The sequence below is a fragment of the Emys orbicularis genome, chromosome 22 (assembly GCF_028017835.1).
Source record: "Emys orbicularis isolate rEmyOrb1 chromosome 22, rEmyOrb1.hap1, whole genome shotgun sequence".
In the NCBI taxonomy this organism is placed as follows: Eukaryota; Metazoa; Chordata; order Testudines; family Emydidae; genus Emys; species Emys orbicularis.
Window position 1 is genome coordinate 13,043,880 of NC_088704.1, and position 21,082 is coordinate 13,064,961.

Here is a 21,082-nt window from a genome sequence, read left to right on the forward strand (position 1 = left end):
CACTCCATTATTATATTTTTGGACAATTTCCTGTTTTGAAGGTATGTAGCTGTGTTATAAATATGTGGTTGAGTGTATGACGACCTGCAGAAGACACTAGCTGTTGAAATGACCGATAGAATATTCCTTTATCAGCTGTTAAAGGTCATCTTCTATTTTATAATATTTCTTCAGAATTACATTGTTTTGGTGACTCTAGGATTCTATAGTCTCTCTTGCAACTTTTTCAGTTACGTTTTTGGTCATCTTTTAAGTGGTAAATGTGGTTTAGGTCTGGTGTACACTAAGACCTATGTCAGTATAACTGCATTTCTCAGGGATGTGAAAAATCAACACCCCCGAGCGACATAATTATTCCGACCGAACCCCCCGTGTAGACAGCACTATGTCAACAGGAAAGCTTCTCTGATAGACATAGCTACCGCCAATCGGGGAGCTGGTTTAACTGCCAACGGGAGAGCTCTCACTCGTCAGCATAGAGCATCTTCATTAAAGTGCTACAGCAGTGCAGATGTGCCGATGCATGATTTTAAGTGTAGATTTGCCCTTAAACATGTGAATATTTTGTTTTGAATGTATATGAAAATAAGCTTTTGCTACAGGATTTTTTCTAGTTTTAACAAACATTTTAAATTAGGAACATGTTATCAAAGAGAGATTTGAATATCATTTCAGATACATAATGTAACTTAAAGGCACAACAAGACTGAGTACTTTTTCTGGAATTAAAAATTGCCTTTTTAAAAAAAAAAGAATTAACTAAAAATATATGCTGTTTCATTTACCTTTATGAGGCATACCAGATACTCTACTTCATATGTTGCTAATGTGATATTGCAAAAATCTAATTCAAAACATGGTTTTTGTATGCCTAAATCTCAAGAGATAGGAAACAGTTGTGTAAGAATAATGGTTATGTAGCTAGAATAGCTTCTCAAAGTTCATGTTAGACCTGACGTTCAGAAGTACATACTCATCTGGGTTGTTCTTGCAACTTGCTTCATTAATATTTTCAAAGTGCTTTGAGATCTTCTCATGAAAGGAGCTATAGAAGTGTAACATATATAACCAGGAAAGGAAGTTTTCCCAGTTTGGTTTTATAAATTCTCATGTTTGGGTGGCTGCAGTTGTGGGTTTGTTTGTTTTTCCCCCAGAGGGAGGACTGTAACTGCTTTTTCTGAATTCTGAATTGGACGAGACACTCGGGGACCTCTGAACCACATTTAGAGTTCTACATGAAGTGTAACTAAAATCTAACACCAGGAGTCCTCAGACTCCAAGACATACTTGAAGATAGCTCTGTGCCCAGAAAATGAGATATAAAAAAGGCATTCAGGAGTTCAACGTTTACTGTTCACTTATAATTAGATAGCTGTTATGGGTTCTGGATTGTTGTATCCTTCTGGAAATGGGAATTAATGTAGCCTCCAGCTGCCTGTGGCTGAAGGTCAGATTGAATTAGAGGAAAATGTTGTAGCAGGATTTGTAGATTCTGATTCCTGACTTCAGGTTTCAGAGCGCCAGCTGTTAACTGGAAAATCTCATTGTAAATCAACAAGGCTTTAAAGGTGCAGCGTCCCTCACACTTATGACTTGACCAGTGTGACAATGATGTCACCAAATGAAATGCTCCGTGGTGTAGTTGCTGAGGCCAGTGGCTTAACCTTGGATAACATCACAGAGTTAAAGGGACTTCATGTTGGTTGTTAACTTATATTTGCATAATTCATGTGAAACCTGCGAAAGCTAGGTTTGTTCAAGACACCTGGTCATTTGAACTTTTATTGTCCTCTCCCTTTAATGTAGGTCTCTAGATTGAAAGATGTCTTCATATAGATCCAGCAAGGATCAAAGAGAAAAATATTTTTTGTAACTGAACCAGCTCCCATTGGGTTTTTATTTGTTGGAAACTGTTGGAAAAATGCAACCTTCTAAAGGACGTTGTCAATCTACAACTTGAGAGATTCCCATATGGCTGACATTAATACTTTACATTATTAAAACGGAACTGATAAAACTTATTTTAGTCCATTATTTGTGTGGGCAGTTTACTCCTTGCCTTTTGGTCAGCCTGCACTATGCTAATAGTGAAATAGGACAGACTTTTATTCTTACGCACAAGTACAATGTTGGTGTTTGGATATACAACATTACAGAGGAATACTTATCTGAAAGAAGAAGGGGAAAAAAAAGAACCTTAGACTTGGGGGGAGGGATAGGTCAGTGGTTTGAGCATTGGCCTGCTAAACCCAGGGTTGTGAGTTCAATCCTTGAGGGGCCATTTAGGGATCTGGGGGAAAAAAATAAATTAAAAAAACAACTGTCAGGGACAGTACTTGGTCCTGCTAGTGAAGGCAGGGGACTGGACTCAATGACCTTTCAAGGTCCCTTCCAGCTCTATGAGATAGGTATATCTCCATATATTTATTTATTTTTATTTTTATTTCTATTAAGGTTTGTATTAAAAACAAATATGCTTTTCAATCTAAAATTTTGTGGGTTTTAGTTGGGTGTCACATTCATGCAGAACCTAGAAATTAATTGGAGGATTATAGTTTTGATTCTTTTCTTGGATACAGACTAGCTGCTTATTAATGTACCTGTTTGTGACACAGATCTATAGTGTTACTGAAGACAGAACCAGAATGCTCTTGATGTTTTATATCATGAACCTTGCTTGTGATATTACCTAGGAGAGAAGCACCCTCCAGGGTTTGGGATGAGAATGACTTCCCTACCTCACTCTGAATTTTGAGGTAGAATGGGCAGAGTTGACGGAAGCATGATGCAAAGGGAAAGCTTTCAGTAACTGTTCGTTGTAATTGTTCTTTAATTTGAGGCAAGACCACTCTCAGTGGCAAGATTCACTTTACCTAAGGGGTTGTTCTTGTAGATTTAGAGAGAAAAAATATTTTAATAAACTAAGTGTGTGTCTGGGCAGCCTGATTCTTCCCTTCTCCCACAACAACTCAGGCTCAAAGACTTGCTTCTGAGTAGCACAGGGGCTTCAAGAGTTACACTGCAATTGACTGCCTTCCCTCTCCACCCTGTGCAGCACCAGCAACAAAGGAGAGTTAATGCTGCTTGCAGCAGTATACTGACCTTCCAAGCAGGAGCATGCTATGGAGAACATTTGCTCCCCCACCTGTTGCTCCTATTCTAGCCCCCCAAACTAGTATGGCATAACTCTCATGGAGCTCCCGCAGAAAAGGTTCTGTGGGGTTGCTAAGAGGGGCAGCATGTTGTGGAGCCAGCATTTGCCCCTTCCTGTGGCTGCAGCTAAGTTCTTGGCCTCTGTTCCATTTGAAAGTGAACAGGCAACTGTAATGTTTAATTTCTTCCCTCTACTACCAGGATAGGGTCTCCTATTTTTATTAGCTGCTTCTACACTAGCAAATTCTGAAAAATTTGTATTTTCACTATTGTAGCTCTGCTGGTAATAGCAACCATGGGATCACTAGTGTAGATAGTAAAAAGATCTTTACCGTGGCAGAGGGGGGTTCTTGACATGGTAGTTAACAATGCCTAATTCCAGTCTACATTAGCATCTCAGTGATACTGCTTAATAAGGATAGTAACTTCTTACTGTTTAGGTGCACCCTCTATAGCCAAGACTTCAGTTCGTCCTGCTCACTCCCACCTCAAATTTACAGGCTGCTAGAAGGGGTCCAGTAGCTTTACTCTGTCACTTCCTTCCTCTCTTCGGGTGGTTGAGGATGGTACTGTTTTCTTTCTCTTGGGAGGGAGACAGCACATGCACGTAGATTGGTTTGGTATGGAGACAGCGGGGATCAGAACTTGGATGACAGGCCTCCTCTGCTCTGCCCAGTGCACATGTTGGGCCTTGCAGGACAGAAAGTGTTCCTGTGATCCTCACTCTGCCTCATGTACTCACTATGTACTTCAGGCAGAATGAGGAATGTAGTACTGAAGTGCAGGGCAGTTTTGCATTTGTCCACTGGCCAACTTTATTTGCCATTTGGGAGAGGGTGAGAACATTTTTCAAGCCTGAAGCTGTTGCTTTGGCAAAGCTGTGCAGGCGGTCTTAGATGTAGCCTACAGATCTTCATTTATTATTCTGTTTTGTGCATCATATTAAAAATAAATGAGAAGTAACTGTCACTCCCTGCGAGTGCCAAACAAGCTTTATGCTGTCCAGAAGAAATTAGATGCACAGCTTTGTGAAAGTGTTCACTCTGTTTCAGACTAAGATTGCTATTGAAATAATTGAACTTAGTTCCCTTCTTGTAAGAGGTGCTGGCTGATGGCATTGGAGAATGAAGACCTTTGTTTAGCCACAGAATAGATACAACATGGGTATTGGAAATGAACATTTTTCCATTTGCCTTGCGAGTCTGTCTCACCCTGACCTAGAGTGAACACCTCCAGGTGTGACAAGGCAGTTCATTCTTGATGGCCCATCCAGTTCTTGGCACCTCAGCTGTGACTGCTACTGAGGGTTTCAGTGGCGGTCATTTCTGGAATATGGTCACTTGATCACTAGGACCTGGGTTGAGACTCCAATCTAACTTCATGTAGGCCAGCAAACATGTTAGGTCATAGCTGTGATTTCAAGTAACTCTCTCTGGATTCAGTTCTAACCTAGACCTGAAAGGCTCTATCTAGGCTTGGAAGGTTTAGATTTTTATCTTTGAAATTAACTGAAAAAGACAATATTCAATTATCTTGTATATTTTTATATTTATTATTTCACTAGACGGGAGAAATATTTCGTGTTGAAGATATTTTAATAAAAAGTAGTGAAGAACAATAACTGATTCAAAAGTATAGATTTTATTTTCATCACATTTCGTGTACAGAAAACAATCCCTTATTAGCCTTTCCACCCCCAAAATAGTTTAGAATGTTTTCTTCTTTTTTCTTTGCTTTTGGGGTGGAGGGGGATGTGGGCAATTATCCCCACTAATTAGATTTTAATCCTTCCAAATCTGTCTTTATCCCATTCAATCCTTTGAGCCGTCTAGTCCCCAGTTAAGTTTTATTAGATACCAGGACTCCTGTGGTACAATATATGACACAGTCCATGTTTATCTGTCTGCATGTCTTCCTAAGAGATGTTAGAAACCCTGCTTAAACAGCACTCTGTAAAGCTAATATTTTCTGATGTGTGGTATGAAAACAAACATCTGGCAGAAATAAGAAAAGCAAACTAAGCTACTGTGTTTAACCAATAAATATTAGGGTCCAAAAGTGCAGTGACCAAAGTTTAATTATAATTAGTGGGGTGTGTGAAATTATTGTTGGTGTTTGTTTTCTCTTTTTGATGCTGATAAAGTATCAGCGCTGCTATTAAACTCCCAAGATGCTGCAACCTGGTGCGTAATATCTCAGCATGACTCCTGATTTCAATTTGCTGTTTTTTCTATGTTGTCACAATTCAGTGATATTGCTAATGTTTTTCTGATTTAAAATGTGTTTCCCCTTTCAACCAGTGTGATTTTTGTTGTTCAGCTGAAAACCTCATTTGATCTAGCTTTATTTACTGGGAAGTATTGTGATTCAGCTGATAGGGTGTGAGGGAGACAATTGGTACTATTTCCAGTTCTGCTGTGGACTTGTGCTGTGACCTCAGGTGCATCATTTTGCTGTGCTTTTGTTTTACTAACTGTAAAACAAAATGCTCACCTGTGTGAAACACTCTGAGATTTATGGGTGTAAAGCACTTTATGAAAGTGGCATTATTTGGTAGAGAACTGTTCTCTGGAGAGGACAGTAAAGGGATGAATTCCAGATGCCTAGAAAATGTTGGCGTGGGAAGAGTTTCCATTCTGTCATCTGGTCCTGCTAACCAACCTGAACTCTGCATTGTGGAATCTGTCAGACATGAAGTTTAGAATAAAAGGCCCAGCATAACCTTAACTGTTAAGTCTTTCTTGGAAACATATGAGTAAGCTTGGGGGTAGAGGAATTTTGTGTGTAAACCAGAAAAATGGCTGTATTCTCTTCCACATTCTATTGGCAATGAAATTCAATGCATTTGATTACTCTTATCCACACCTGCAGTAGCATATAGTAAGAATGAGGCTTTGGATGGATCTCTTTCAGCCAAAGAGAAATTAGAAGCTTGCCTTAAAAGGGATGTTGACTGGAAAGAGAAGCTCTGAACAGCTGTTTTCAGTACCTGTGAAATTGCAGAGATGCTTCTGTGGAGGGGGATGAACCTAGATGAACCCTCAAAGTATTTAATCTGTTAACCGAAGCAGTTGTCATGTGTTTATAGACCTATCCATAGGGTCAAGTAATTAGAATAGACTTGGAGCAGAATGCACAGCCTTCTGACCTTTCCCAATCTGCACATGTCTGCTGACCCACAAAAAAAGTAAAATAGCATAGTTCTGAGCTAGTATTCTTAATTGAACCAGATAATTACCCAACCTCAAGAATGCCCCTGGGATGGATCATTGTGGATCAGATGGATCTACTGGAACATTTAAGATGGTGAGCAAAGCTACGTGCTCTGATGGTAGCTCAGCTGTTCCTCAGCTGTTTAGCTAAGCGTGCTCTCTCATATTTTGGACCTCAGTTGTCATCTTCCTGCCCACCCCCAAAATATCCTGTTGCAGAATATTTTTAGATCATATTTCTTAGGGTCCATTAAAGATGATCACTCAGGATTCTTAGTTTAAAAAAAATGTGAGAGGCAGCATTGTCCAGTGGCTAGAGCAGGAACTTAGGGTACCTGGGTTCTATTCGTGGCTCTGCCATGAGTTGCTATGTGATCTTGGACTAGTCAGTGGACCTCTTGGGACTTAGTGTCTCCATCCCACCTCTTAAAGGACAGTGAAATCCCAACTTATCTATTCCAGTCACCCTGTGCCCTTTGCAGAAGAAGGGCTGATTATTTACAGAGCACTTACCCCAACCTCTCTAGCTCAGCGGTTCTCAAACTGGGTTGGGACCCCATTTTAATGGGGTCACCAGGGCTGGCATTAGACTTACTGGGGACCGAAGCCTGAATCCCACCGCCCGGGGCCAAAGCCTGAGCCCCACTGCCTGGGACCGAAGCTCAAGGGCTTCAGCCCTGGGTGGCAGGGCTCAGGCTTCAGCTTCAGTCCTGGATGGAGGCTACAGGCCCCTCTGCCTGGGGCTAAAGCCCTTAGGCTTCAACTTTGGTCCGTCCCCCACCCCCTGCCTGGCGCAGCTTGGATTTCGGCTTTGGCCCCCTCTGTCCCCCCCGTCCCTTCCGCCTGGGGTGGTGGGGCTTGGGTGAGCTCAGCCTTTTGTCCCCCCTCCTGGGATCATGTAGTAATTTTTGTTGTCGGAAGGGGTTCATGGTGCAATGGAGAGAACCCCAGCGGGGAGTGACAAAGTGAAACTAACCAGGGTTGTATCACTTGCACAGTGCTGCTGCTTCTGAGTTGTAAACTTAGTACACTTGTTCTGAAAGCTGGTCTCCATGGTTAAACTTTTCTGACTAGGTGTGCTGTAATTTTTACCCAGACCAAATTTCAATCTGCAGTTGAGTTCAGGTGGGATTTGTAGTTTGTGAGATGGTAACTACAATGCCTGGCCAGGAAAATGTTCTCTTTTCTGAGTTACTTGATAATGGATTATATGCATAGATTGCCATTACTTAAAGCTTTTTGGAAGGGTCTGGCATTTTAATGGTAAGTGTGAGAGTGCTATTGTTGGCTGTTAATAGAAATTAGTGCACTTCAGAAGTGGTTAGTTCCTGTGCTTTAATCTTTTTTTTGAAGGAAGGAGTTCCCACAGTTCCATGTGTATGTAATGATGGAGGGTGGGATGCCTTTGAAGTCTATAAAAATGAAAAGAGCAATTAGTTACTGTAAATGGTTCTGTTGTCAGTGCTGTAGGTGATGGGTCATTGGGCTGTATTGCATTTTAGGGGGTAAGAAAAGTGGGAACTAATTAGTGAAGGAGGAAGGTAAGGCTTAAATAGTCCTTTCATAACAGACACTTTCTCTCTTCTGGAGAGGTGCAATGAATGGCTTTTAAAGCAGTTGGTATAGCTCCTCCACTCCCAGCTCTTCCTAGTAGGAGCCATTGTAGAGTGCTGTGGGTGAAGCTTGCAGTTATTTCAGCCCTGGTCTCTCTTGGACAAAGTTGGTATAATGGTTCAGGAGATCTCAGGCATTCCAGGCTTGGCCGTCTCCCAGCATGGAATGGTGTAGGGCACTGACTGGGAGAAACTCTGAGCTACTCCAATTTTGCCTTCACCTCCTGATTGAAAATAACAAGTGTGTATCTCTACACTTAACCAAGAACCCTGGTCTCCATGCTGGCAGTTTCATTTAGGTGGGTAGTGCAGGTGTGTACAAATTGGCTCTTCTAATCAGAGTTTTAATTAAAACCTGGCCCTTTGTATGGTAATGATGATTGACATGCTTCAAGTTGTGGAGCTGTCCTGAGCAGAAGCTACTCACACTGTTGTGCCATATTATGTGAAAGGTTTGATGACCAGTAATCTCACTTGAGCTAGCCCTGATGTGTTTGGTCTCTGGTGACCAGTGATTGCCCGTTAGGGAATCTACTCAACCTCTAGTTCCTAATGATAATTATAAAATTGGTTTAGAAATACCCACATCTTGAGCATTCAAAAAATGTAATCAGTATGTGACTAGCCAATGTTTAAAATTTCTTTTTGAAACATTAATTACGGTGTAAAAGAAGCAGGGGTTTTTAATTAATCATTTAAGTGCTATATTCAGATGCCATATGCATAATTAAAAACATAAATTTTGGCCATAAGCATATATTTTTCTACCCCACCCTGAATTTTTAAGTGATGAATCATGCTTGTTTTTACCCAGAGGAGGTTACACCTGGTTATTCTGCTGCACTTTTACTTGCTTGTCCAAAGAGACGGGTCTTATGTTGAAACCTCCCCCAACTCCCAAAGAAAGCAAGACTTGAGTGTATTCTCATCAACAGTGATGCAGAATTCCACCAGGAATGTAGTTAGTGATTCATTTTTATCTTTAATCACTTACTGAAATAAGTACATAAGGAGTATTCTACAGATTTCTGCTTCACGTAGCCTGTCTTCAGTTTTACAAACATTGGCTAGATGTAATGGTATAAGACTGAGTGAAAAAAATCTTAATTGTATTGCTATTTTTCAGTTTATATATTTCTCTTTAATATTTTATCTTCACAGGGCATTTTCGTTCCCCTTTTTTTCCAGTTGTGATCACTTATCAGGACTGAGCACTTGGGTTATCTGATCTTGTGTGGTTCGTTTTTTTTAAAGCAGGTAAGTTGTATTTGTTTTGTATGTAATAAATATCCTTAGATTTTTAAAAAGGGAACCTGGGATGGGGGAGGATTCCATCATGTTGAACCCTATTGACTCCCACATGGTTCATCAGCAAGTTTGGGATCTTTAGACCCAAAGCACAGCCCTCTCCCTGTCTTCCACTTGAGCTAACAGAATAACTGGTGGTAGTAAAAGGCTGTTATTCACTGTGGACCAGCCACTAGAATAAGATGAGAGACAGTTGGCGTCACAACTTATTTATTAGAAAACAAAGGAATCCTGACGTGAGAAACATGGGTTCGATTCTAGGTTCTTAAGGGGAGTGTGCTCTAGTTGTTATAAACTCTCTGCTCCTGTGTATGTGCCCCCTGTCTCTCCAGCTCCTGCTCTGTTTCCCCTTTAGCTTCTGATTTCCCTACATTCAAGTCAGGCAGCTTCTTCCTTCACCACACTGCATGGGCAGCAGCTCAGGAGGGTGGACAGGGAAAAGAGCACAGTGACTGTCTTCCTGGTCTTAGTTCCAGTGCCCAGCACCAAAGCAGGCCCTAGCAGCCAGGAGGGAACAGATCCAGGAAAAAATCTGCTCAGCCCCTGCAGCCCTAGAATGGAGAATACTTTGTTACTCCAGGTAGAGGGGGTGGAGTAGTGCTTGCACAATTTGGTTGATGCATAAGAGCTGTGTGGGGATGGAGCATGCTCAGCAAAGACAAAAATCTTAAGAAAACTTAGCTGTCAAACTCTTAACAAGCTGCTCTAAGCATGTGCGCACTGTGATTTTCAGGAGCTTATAACTTGGTCCAAATTTGGCCAAATTTCATGGGGACAACAAAAGGCACATCCCTAACATTGTGGGCAATCCCCTGCCAAATTTCAAGTCACTGCTCCAATGCTTGGAGGCACTACAACTTCTCGATGAAATAGTTGTAAGAATTTTAATAGGCAAAACAACATATTTTCTTCTAACCTCATTCTTGGAAATGGCTCAACAATTTTAGCTGATACTTTAAAAAAAAATCAGAATTAGGCAAATAGCTGGCATGGAAAACTTCGGCATGAATGTCTAAAATTTGACAAATTTATAAGCAACTGAAAAAAGGGTCTTATAATGGAAAGTATTAGGTATGGCTATAGTTAAGATTCATCCAGGCAGGGTTGTCAGGCAGAGTCAGAATTGCTCCTTATTGTTAAACATAAAGTCAGCTGTACTACTAGAGAAATAATTGCTTTTTATTTAAAAGAACAACAGCACAATTACTTTATGAAAATAAAAAAAACTAAGAGGGCTAATATCTAAAATACTGGACTAATAGAATTGCTGAAATTTCTTTAGTAAAAGTTCTGTTATGGAGTCCCAAACTTGCATCTCCACAGAAAATAAGTCCATTGAAGAGCAATGAATAACATGAGAGCTCACACTTTGTAAAATTCTAATTCAGGTATCTCAGCCAACTACATCAAGATAAAATCCTAGTGCCTTGCCTGCACTAGACTTTTACAGCATTAGCTGTCTTGTAAAAATGCATCTTTTTCCCCCCTCAGTGTTGTCATGACCTAATAGATCTCACTGCTGTGGGATCTTTTTTGATACTCAGCTTAAATTTTCATTTGCTCAGTTTCATCCCATGACTCTTCAATATGCCCTCATGGCTCACCTTAAACAATTCCTCTCTTGGCTTAGATAAAATGGATATTGTGTTCTGGCACCGTTCTCACGCATGCTTGGTTGTTGCTAAACCAGGCTCTGTTTAGTTTTTCCCTTTTATCACTTTTGATGCTTTTTAAATTCTATATTTTTTTACCTTTTTGAGGCAAGTTAAGTGACATGCTCTACTGTGTAAATGGTCTCTCAAGTGCAGAACAAATCTAGAGATAACACTGTTAGATTGTTTACCTTTGATTCAGTTCTGACTTTTTGGAGTCTTAAAAGTTGGGGGTGCGATTGTTTATAATTACTCCAGCACAAGCACTTGTGAGTGGGAAAACTCATTTATGGCATTGGGTTGGAAGTGTTTTTTCTACACTTCTTTTTAGTCCTTGGTATCAAACCAACTCAATTTCTCTGCTGCAAACATATAGAATGTTTGCATTCTAAATTCAGAAGTTTGAAATGGTGTATTCCCAACAATTCTCTTGGTTTTTGTCCTTGATCTTAGTGTGTTTTTCTCCCCATTGCCCTCAACCTTCTTCCTGTTTCTCTTCAATTATCTCCTTCCTTTTCATCCTATTCTATTTTTTTCTCCCTGTTTTGTTTCCTTTGTCCTCTCTCAGGTTGGGGTAAAGTGAAGAGGAGTTGTCACCCTTCCATAGTTAAAGATAAACTGTTGAAGTGTGGGGGGATTTCTCTAGGTGGGAGAGTGGGGCAGAAGTGGCGTCTCCCTGGATGTTTGTGCCACCTACTGATAGATAATTGGTATAATTTTATCCACATTTAATATGCTTGAGTGTTAGCATTTCTTGGCATTTTTAGGCTTTTGTGGGGAGATTAAACTCCTTTAATTTTTGGAGGATTTCTTGCTTTCTCCCCCACTGAAACATCTGATTTACCCATTCAGGGGTTCAGATTATGAAGGGACACTTGACACCCTGGATAGATGAAACCTCTTTCTGTACTGACCTGCTACAAGCTTGCTCTGTCGTCGTCTTCCAGGTTATAAATGAAGTCAACATTGCATATTTACCAGTTGCTGGTTTTCAGATATAGCCATCTACATCAAAATCAGCACAATGCAGAACCTCTCGCTGGGAACTTTTTCAAGTAGTGTTGGTGAAATTATAGTTAAATCTCAGGCCTGCATTTTACCGGCACCTTGGCAGTACTGAAATAAAGTGGGTGGTGAGGTTTCTCCATTACAGCTACTGCTTAAGTTTGAATAATTACTGAGTCATCCAGGAATGCCAATATGTAACCTGAACTCTTTCCACATCCTAATTACTTTTTCTCTTTAAAAGTTATAATCAAGGAGAAAAGGAGAAGTCTGACTTGCTTTAGAAAAAAATAAAATAAAAAAGCTTGTCTAAACCTGGTGCTCCAAAGTCTTTAGCAGTAGTGCCTTGATGAATCTGATGTGTTCCCTGGATTACTGAAACCTGCCAGGAATCACAAGGCTGACAACTCAGCACAGGGCCGAATTTAGAGAGTGAAAACTAACTGCAGAAGGTAGTACTGGGGACCAGTCTGCTAGATGTGCAGTGTGGAGCAATACCAGGCTTACATCTCCATGAAGGAATTCCCTGGTGGGGATTTTTTCTGTGATGCACAGGTCTGGAGCCAGTGCACAGTAGCTGTTAGTTTGCTAGTCTGTTTCATGAGTGAATATTGTGTGAAGCATCTTAATTTTCAAAACAACTTGTAGTTAAGAATTTATTGAATCTTGACTCTGAACGAACTGGTATGCAGTGTGTGTATTCATAGTAATAGTGGATTATAATTGAAAACATTTACTCTGTGGGTTGGTAAAAGTGCCAGATTATGGGATTTAAGCAATTTCCACCTACTCCTGCAACAAAATGGAGTGCTACTGTGGGCATACACGGTGGATATAAATCTCCAACTGCTATTTCCATAAAACGCTTCCTTCTGACAGAAAACATAAACAAGTAAGTAATATTGGGAAGGAAATTTTAAGGTATTCCCCTCCACTTCCTACTAAAAAGCAACACATCAGTTTTAGAAATTTATGAAGAAGGATTATGTATGGATTTTTTTCAGATTATAAGAACAGAAATAGGGAAAATGACTTGGGGAATAAATTTCACCTGACTTATGTTTGACTGTAGAGCTAAATAAACTTGAATGATGTACGCGCTGCATCCTGTCTCCACCTTTAGTCATGGTTATTACAAAAAAGTCTATAGGCAGGTGAAGTTAAATCAATTGGTATTATAGAGATGATTCTTTCAATTTTTCTTGAATCCTATCCTCTCCCCTTAGATTTAAAGTCATGACAGGTGCTAAGTGAACTGATATTGACATGATCAGCAATGTGGTGTTGTGTTTGAGTTTCATACTTAAGGCTCAGTCCTGTGACCTGCTGAGCATTCTCAACTTTTTGAAGAAAATGAGATGGAGATGCCCAGAATCTTGCAGGGTTGAGACCTCTGTCATGAGATCAGTAGATGAGCCTTTTTCTATCATGGTCTCTCTGCCCGTATAATTTAATCCCACGTACGTGGTGTGAGGGGATACATGGCTACTCTGTGCCCTTCCCCAACCACACTCAATGGCGCAAGTGTTATGGAGGTGCAAACTCTGCTCAGCCAGCTCCTGCTGCCAGACTTGTGATGGGTTTATTTTCCAAATCCACTGTCTGGTTTGCTTTTTACAGTGGAGTGACTCGGGCCTCTTCTCGCCTGTCAGAAGTTAGATTACCAAGCCATCCCAGCCTAGTTGTCAAACCAACTCATGAAGTATTTTGGCCTATGGTGAAAAATAGGTGTTTTGGAAATAGAACTCTCCAGTTATGCATATCAAACCATAACTATCAGTTCACTTCATTCTGGTTTTTTTACATCTGCAGGAGTCCCAGGAGCTGGGAGGAGGGGAATGAACCGTGAGGGCGTCCCCGGGAAGAGTCCGGAGGAGATGTACATCCAGCAGAAAGTGAGAGTTCTGCTCATGCTTAGGAAGATGGGATCAAATGTAAGTTTAATGGAGTCCTGAAAAAGTATCAGAACTTAACCACCTCCTTCTTCCACCCCGTCATGGAATTTGTGACCAACTGGGATGTTCCCATTCCCTGTCCCCAGGGTTAAACTCTGTTAAATTCTTTTAAGATGGGTGGAGGGGCCACTTGTTCTGGAATTCACTCTTGCAGGACACATTTTGGACATGTCTATACTACGGGGACAACAGCAGCGTAGCTATGGCATTGTAACTATGCCAGCATAACCCCATAGTGGAGAGACAGTTTTACAGCAGCAGAAGGGGTTTTTCCATCATTGCTAACTGACCCAAGATCTAAGTGCATGTAGAGATCACTGATTCTAGCACTAGAATAGCAGGGCTGCAGTGAATATAGACATGGCTCATACACCCAAGTTTGTATAAATGGGTTTATAGTTTTCATAATTTTTCAGGGAATTCATATAGTCTTTGTAAAATTAAAAATTGTAGATGAAGTGGGTCTGATTAAAAAAAGATGTTAAAAATCTTAAAAATTGGTTTTTTTAAATCTGGATTGTGGGATTCTGTATTGATTGGGTCCCACTGATTTCTATGTACAATTCACTCCATTAACAAATAAAAAGAAGTCTCTTCTAAGTGCAGCCCCATAAATTTTCCTTGGGCTCTAACATTCAAGCTAAGTTCTTTCCCTCTTGCATGTCATCAGCAGTAATAGTGTACTCATACTAGAGGTCATACTTCAGGTATACTGTACAATTAACCTCAGTTAGGTTTGCACAGTGAGGATATAAATCTGAAGACATTGAGGAAAGGAAAAGTCGCTCCATCCATCCTTGTGATAGTCCACTTTTCAGTGAGTATGGGTTGTGGGATTGATACTCTCGGCTTTTGAAGTGTAAGACTCTGAAAAATCAGAATATGGTAGCAAGGGAAGAGTTGGGTCCAATTGGAGTTAGATGCTTTAAATGAATTAAATTTAAATTGTACATGGACTGATATGGGGAAGGCAGTGGTATTTGTCAATAGTCTGTTTCCTGCTATTCATCCTTCCTTTTTTTGCACATTTCCAGTTGACTGCCAGTGAAGAGGAATTCTTGCGGACGTATGCAGGTGTAGTGAATAGCCAACTTAGCCAGCTTCCTCAGCACTCTATTGATCAGGGTGAGTACCAGCAAAGGGGAAGATTTACCAGTGCTTTCAATCTGTACAGCAGTTTTTCCTGTTTGTATAGGGCTTTCACACAGCAACACTGGAAAGAAAAACCTTTCTTTAAAAAAAGAAAAATGACTGTAAGTTCCCCCTCACTCCCCCCCCCAAACTGGCAAAACTACTTCGTAGAGGGGAGGTATAGTACCTGAAACTAGTTTTAACTCATTTCCAGCTGATGCTGTTCCTGAGGCATTTTGGTCTGATACAGGGCCGGCTCTAACTTTTTTGCTGCCCCAAGCAGCAAAAAGAAGCACCGAGCGCCGCGCCGCCGGAACACCCCCACCCCTCCGCCGAGCGCCGCGCCGCCGGAACACCCCCACCCCCCCGCCGAGTGCCGCGCCGCCGGAACACCCCCACCCCCCCCGCCGAGCGCCGCGCCGCCGGAGCCCGCCCCCTGCTGAGCGCCACCGGAAACCCCCTCCCCCCCCCCCCCGCGCCGCGCCCACGCCGCCGGAGGGCCCCCCCCCCCCCCCCCCCCGCGGAATGCCGCGCCGCGCTCCCCACGCCGCCCCTTACCAGGTGCCGCCCCAAGCATGTGCTTGGGTGCCTGGTGCCTGGAGCCGGCCCTGGTCTGATGCATATTTTTGGACGATGTACATGTTGAACAAAAAGGAAACCTTAATTCGGATACAATGATCGACCATCAGAAAAAGCATGCATCTATCTCCCCAGGTCTCTCTATCAATGGATAGATAAGTGATCTGACTTGGTCTCAAATAAGGGAGATGTCACTTGAATTGATTAGGAACTGCAGAAGTGGTTTACAGCCCACAGAAAACTGGCCATTGTCATAATTTGGTACATCTTCATTCTCTGAAGAGGCAAAAGCTGAATGATCTTTGCTGTCATGGAAAGAACTGTCACATTTTGCTTGTCGTTCATGTCACTGGTCATGATCTGCATATCCTGGTGGATTCATTTGCCCTGTGCCTGCCAGGCTTCTAATGTCTACTTAATCTTTGAGCATAATCTCGGTAAGCATTGAGTTAGGTACCTGTATTTGGGTAATTACATTCCACCTACATAAATCCTTCTTTTAGTCTGAGAAATACACAGTTCATTTTCTGACCTAAACTGTGGAGGAGTGTTACCATGCACTGTTAAACAGGTGGCTGCATCTCAGTGATGAGTGAAGTGAATCCTGGATGTATTTGGGATCTTTTAGGATGAGCAGTTTTATAATAAATAGTATTGTTCATTGCAGTGTTGGTCCCAGGATATGAGAGAGATAAGGTGACACCTGTCAGAGAGCGCTATAGATCTCAAAAGCTTGTCTCTTTCACCAACAGAAGTTGGTTCAATAAAAGATATTACCTCACCCACCTTGTCTCTGTCAATATTATTCATGACCACTTAGAACACTGAAGGCCAAATTCTCCCAAATTGACTGTAGGCCATGACCGCCCAATATCTTCTGTTCATTCTTATAACTGTATTTGTTTTTGTTCTTTTGGGGCCATGGTTGAATTCCAGGTATGTGTGGTGCACCCAGCATCTCTGAATCTGCATTTACCATACATGCTGTGGCTCATCTGCCTGCGCTAGCTGTGGTCTGAATTTTGTCACTATCTCTCTAGCTGGGAATGATCTGTGGACTATGTTATATGTGTTAAAGTGCACAAACTGCAGTCCTCCTTTCTGGAAAGATAGAAAGGAGATATCCTACCAGAATGTGAGCTCAACGCTTCTTTGTTCATCCCCATACCTAAGGAAGTGCTAGCACATCGTGAATTGCCTTCTCTCACTGACCATTTTACCTTTCTCAAAGTCGTGAGCAGACTTCTCTGGTGGTAATAATCTTGCGGAAAGATTTTCCCTTTAAATTGACAGTGTCAAGTAGTGTATGCCCAGAATGGTAGTGCTTCTCTTCTCCTGCCTACTCCAGAAAAAAAGAGGTGAAGGATGTTCACAGAACAATAATGAATGGAAATACTTCATGACTTTTTAAGTAAAAACTTCTTTAGTGGGAAATTTAAACGTTTTCCTGTAGTGATGCAAACTCAAACACAGCAGCATGGCACTTATGCAAGAGTATCAGCAGGAAACTGATTAAACAAAGTCAAACAATAAGAAGTGTATAAAAAGTAAATAAGCTAAGGTGTGTCTAGAAAAACAGGTAAATTGTTTGGGATGTGGGCCCTCTTTTAGTTGTGTTTTATCTAATAACTAACACAGTGGTCTTAGATTACAGTAGTGCATATAAATATAAAAACGGGTATAGGAAACGCTTTAGAAGGGGGTACTGGGAAGATGAATAATTTAATGTTGAGGTTTATTCTTAAATGGAACAGTGCTTTTATGTAATTTTGTAGTTAGAGGAACGTGGGATTCAGTAGTTTTCTCTGTTCTCCAAACTGTTTGGCTGTTGTATAGGTGAAAATAAAATGGGAAAGTAGAAATAGATTTCTAACCCACACAATGCATTCCTATCGCTTGTGATGTTTTAATTAATGTACCTGCAAGCAGATGTTTGATCACACTGAAGTGGGGGCTCACACAGAATAAATTGGAGTCGTTTAGCATCCATTCTGTCCTTCTCATTTACCCGAATATGTGAGCGGAGTAAAATGTTTGTCAATACAGGAGTCCATTATAAGACTCTTCAGGTAACTCAGAGCCAGCAGAATGAGGTTGAATGCTGAGCAGTATGAGAAATCTTCTTATCTGATTGGGTTCCATATTGTATTTCTGTAGTTCTGTGTGGCAAAACCTTCTTAAAAGAGCTAGGATACCCTATTGCACAGTATCTCTTATGCAATAGACGAATATGGCTATTAGTTTTGAGGGCCCAGACAGGTGCAATGGTCCCCATGCTTCATGTTAGAGCTGTTTTAATGTATATTGCACATTACGATTCAATACGTTTCTAGATTACATTAAACTATTTCCCTGTTTCCATGAAGAACTGTGAAACATGATGATGATGGAGAGGGACACGTTGCAGTAAAACTTCCATATTTATTTTGATATATGCTAAACTATTCCTTGTGGTGTTTTCATTTGGTCATGCACTGTGTGTAATCTTATTTGGATGGTCAGGTTGCCTTATTTTTTTGTTTACTCACTGGGTATGGGGCTGGCTCTTGGTCTCTTGAATCTTTATCAGAGTTTTGGTGGGAGGGAAATTGTCTGGCACTGGTGTAGTTGTCTAAACCCAGACCATAAATCTGTTCTGTATCTCACTGCCTCATTCTCCAGCACTCCTTTTGAAGGGTTCTGCACTGGCTCAACTAAGTTCATATTATGAGATCTGGGTTTGATGGGGAAGTTGTTGACAAGCCCTGTTACCAGAAAGCCCAGATTTTAATATAGAATCAGACAGACATTTAATATAGTTAAGTCACTTAGAAAACAATTCCAAACACAACCTGCATAAACTTGCTCTTCAGTTTTAAATCTCCATGTTCATTCTTTAACAAAACAAAACAAAAAAGACCAGCAATTACTTCATTGCATTAAACCTCTGTCCCATGTTGGAACAGATACCTACTGACTTCTTTGCAGCTAACCTCCTTTATGCTTCCTGCTGAGTCCCAGGAATCTCTGGCCATAGCCCTTCTCTCCTGGAAGTAAATTCCTTCCCACTGGTAATCACTGTGATCAAATGAGAGCTAGTTCTATCTTTAAAGACCAAATCCGCCTGACCAGTTTTCCCCTTCAACTTTTGGAAACCTGACCACAGCCAGAGAAATCCACCTTTTGAGAGGAGAAAACAAAATAAAGAGAGAGAGAATGGCTCACTAGCCAGAGAGTGAGGTGGCAAATTTGAACATGATGAGGTTAAGTAAAAGTGAGTAGTACGGAGAATAGGAGTTAAGTAAATCAGGCGTCCTAACCGACTCTCATTTGCTTTGAGGAACGAAGAGGGAGCCCTAATCTATCATATTGGCGTGAGTGTTGTAAAATTTATTGGTCTAGACTTCGACCATCCCAGAATTAATTTCTCCAGTTAAACTATCGCACTTAAGTATGTTACCACAAGGTTGGCCTTTGTTTCTTCTGTGGTATTATTTTAAGGGTACATGTCAGTTGTGATGGATTTGCCAGAAGTCACATCAGACATATTTATCTCATGTTGTCATGTTTAGTGTTGCTGGAAAAAGGAAGATTTCACTATGGCTTCAAAAATAAATTGATACAAATCCCAATGACACTAATGGCTTACTTAAAATCTAACATCTTGAGGGAAGCTCCCTCTCCACTAGATGGCAGTATCTCTTGCTGAAAACTTCTATTCTAGACACACAGTGAGGTACTTTAAATTGTAATTTATTCTTCAAAACTTCTTAAAGGAATTTCTTTCTTCAGTTCTCCTCCTTCTCTTCTCTTTCATGGGATCTTCCTTGTCATGTGTTTTTTCAGCCTTTGCAAAGCACAAGCAAAAAGTTTTTATTTAGGAAAAAGTATGTACATTTTTGGGCCCACCTAAAAAGATTTGGCAGCCAAGTGGAAGTCCTGATTTCTTCTTCCAGCAATAGGACAGAAGAAAGGTACCTCTCAACCTGAATTGTCCTATACCATCTGTACCATCTCCTTCTCGCAGCAGACAGACCAGAAGGGGTTGGAATTCATGGCCCAACTTCTCCCCAGCATATGGAGCAATGTGTTAAAGGCAACAGGAGTCTTAGCATTCTAGATGATGCAATAGAACCAGAGAAGCAGACCTTTAGTGTTATACAAAACTATTTGCATCTCTAACCTAAGCATGCTGTAGAATTATGTACCATAGTTGGAATTTGTGAGAGCTGAACTTGCCAACAGGCATGTTGTTCTTAGAGGTTTGAGACAAACTCCTGGTTCTTCCTCCCTTCTGCCTATTTCCCTTGGAGATATGACTCTTCAAATGTTGTACAGACATTAACTAAATCTCTTCATGCTTGTGAAGCAGGGCAGAAAGGATCCCCATTTTAGCTGTCATGCAGTGGAGACAGAGAGGTAAGTAATTCTCCCGAGGTCAACAGAGGATATTGAGATTAGAAGTTCTTAAGTCCTGAATGATACTTTATTTAAAAAAAAAAAAGACAAGAATTTAATACCTGTCCTAATATCTAATTTGTGTACAGTATAATCCAGTAATCAAAATGGAATAAACTGTTAAAACTGTACTTGTATTCTGCCTTTCATGTGACGATCTTAAAACACTTTGTCCTCTCAAATCAAGACGTGCTAAGAGGACTGTGGTCAACCATTGTTGTAACAAGCATGGTTCTGGTGCGATGTGGTCAAGACTGGTTTAACTGGAAGGGGCATTGATATCAACCCCATGTGTACTTTGCTGCCAGCACTGTATGCAGAGCCAATACAGATACATAAGTTAACTGCATTCTGTTCCATCACCTCATACTCCACAAATTGCCAACTGAAGTCTGTTTTCTTCCAGATCTTAGTGATGGGGATATCAAGCAGAAAGAAAAGATCATGATACATATTAAGCTGGCAGTTAAAACCACCTTGCTTGAGCTTGTAAACTAAGCACACACAGCATTAGACATTCAGGGAAAATAAATATGGGATCCTAAGGCTTAATTTTGTTCGTCCTTAGACGTGTAACTATGATACCAATAAAAGATTTAGATCAACTTCCCACGCAATTCTAATGCCAATGAAAGTGGAGGCACCTATTTTCTCACCCAACTGCAATCCTGGAGCCTTAAATTTTCCCCTGTCAGGTGAGTATTTTTTACAGCAAGTAGAGATTATGCAATGGAATTCACTCTGCAGAGCAAGAAAATCTCTTTCCAACAAATGGAATTATAAGGATCCAGAAATGTAATGTGGTGAGAGAGAGAACACTTTATGGCCAAACCCTTTATGAAAGGGGTCCAGCCTCTGCTTGAGGATGGCTGCTCAGTCCAGGATGCAAGACTATCAAGCATGCCCAAGAGGAGAGCTCTCCCCATCCAAGGAAGACAGAAGAACCTTGTGCGGGATCTGTGCTAAGAAGAATGGGAAGAACTGGCTTCAGGTGATACCTTGTAAATTAGCAACAGAGAGTCCTGTGGCACCAGCTT

The 21,082-nt window shown here is 41.0% G+C and overlaps 1 protein-coding gene across 1 annotated transcript in view; it reads left to right on the top strand.

The window, feature by feature from the left end:
- CTNNBIP1 (catenin beta interacting protein 1) overlaps positions 1 to 21,082 on the top strand; it is a 54,301-nt gene that overhangs the window by 11,413 nt on the left and 21,806 nt on the right. The window contains exons 2-4 of the mRNA XM_065421475.1: positions 9,140 to 9,239; positions 13,759 to 13,877; positions 14,933 to 15,023. Coding sequence (XP_065277547.1) covers positions 13,782 to 13,877; positions 14,933 to 15,023 — 187 coding nt within the window. The 5' untranslated portion in view covers positions 9,140 to 9,239; positions 13,759 to 13,781. The remainder of the gene's footprint in view (positions 1 to 9,139; positions 9,240 to 13,758; positions 13,878 to 14,932; positions 15,024 to 21,082) is intronic.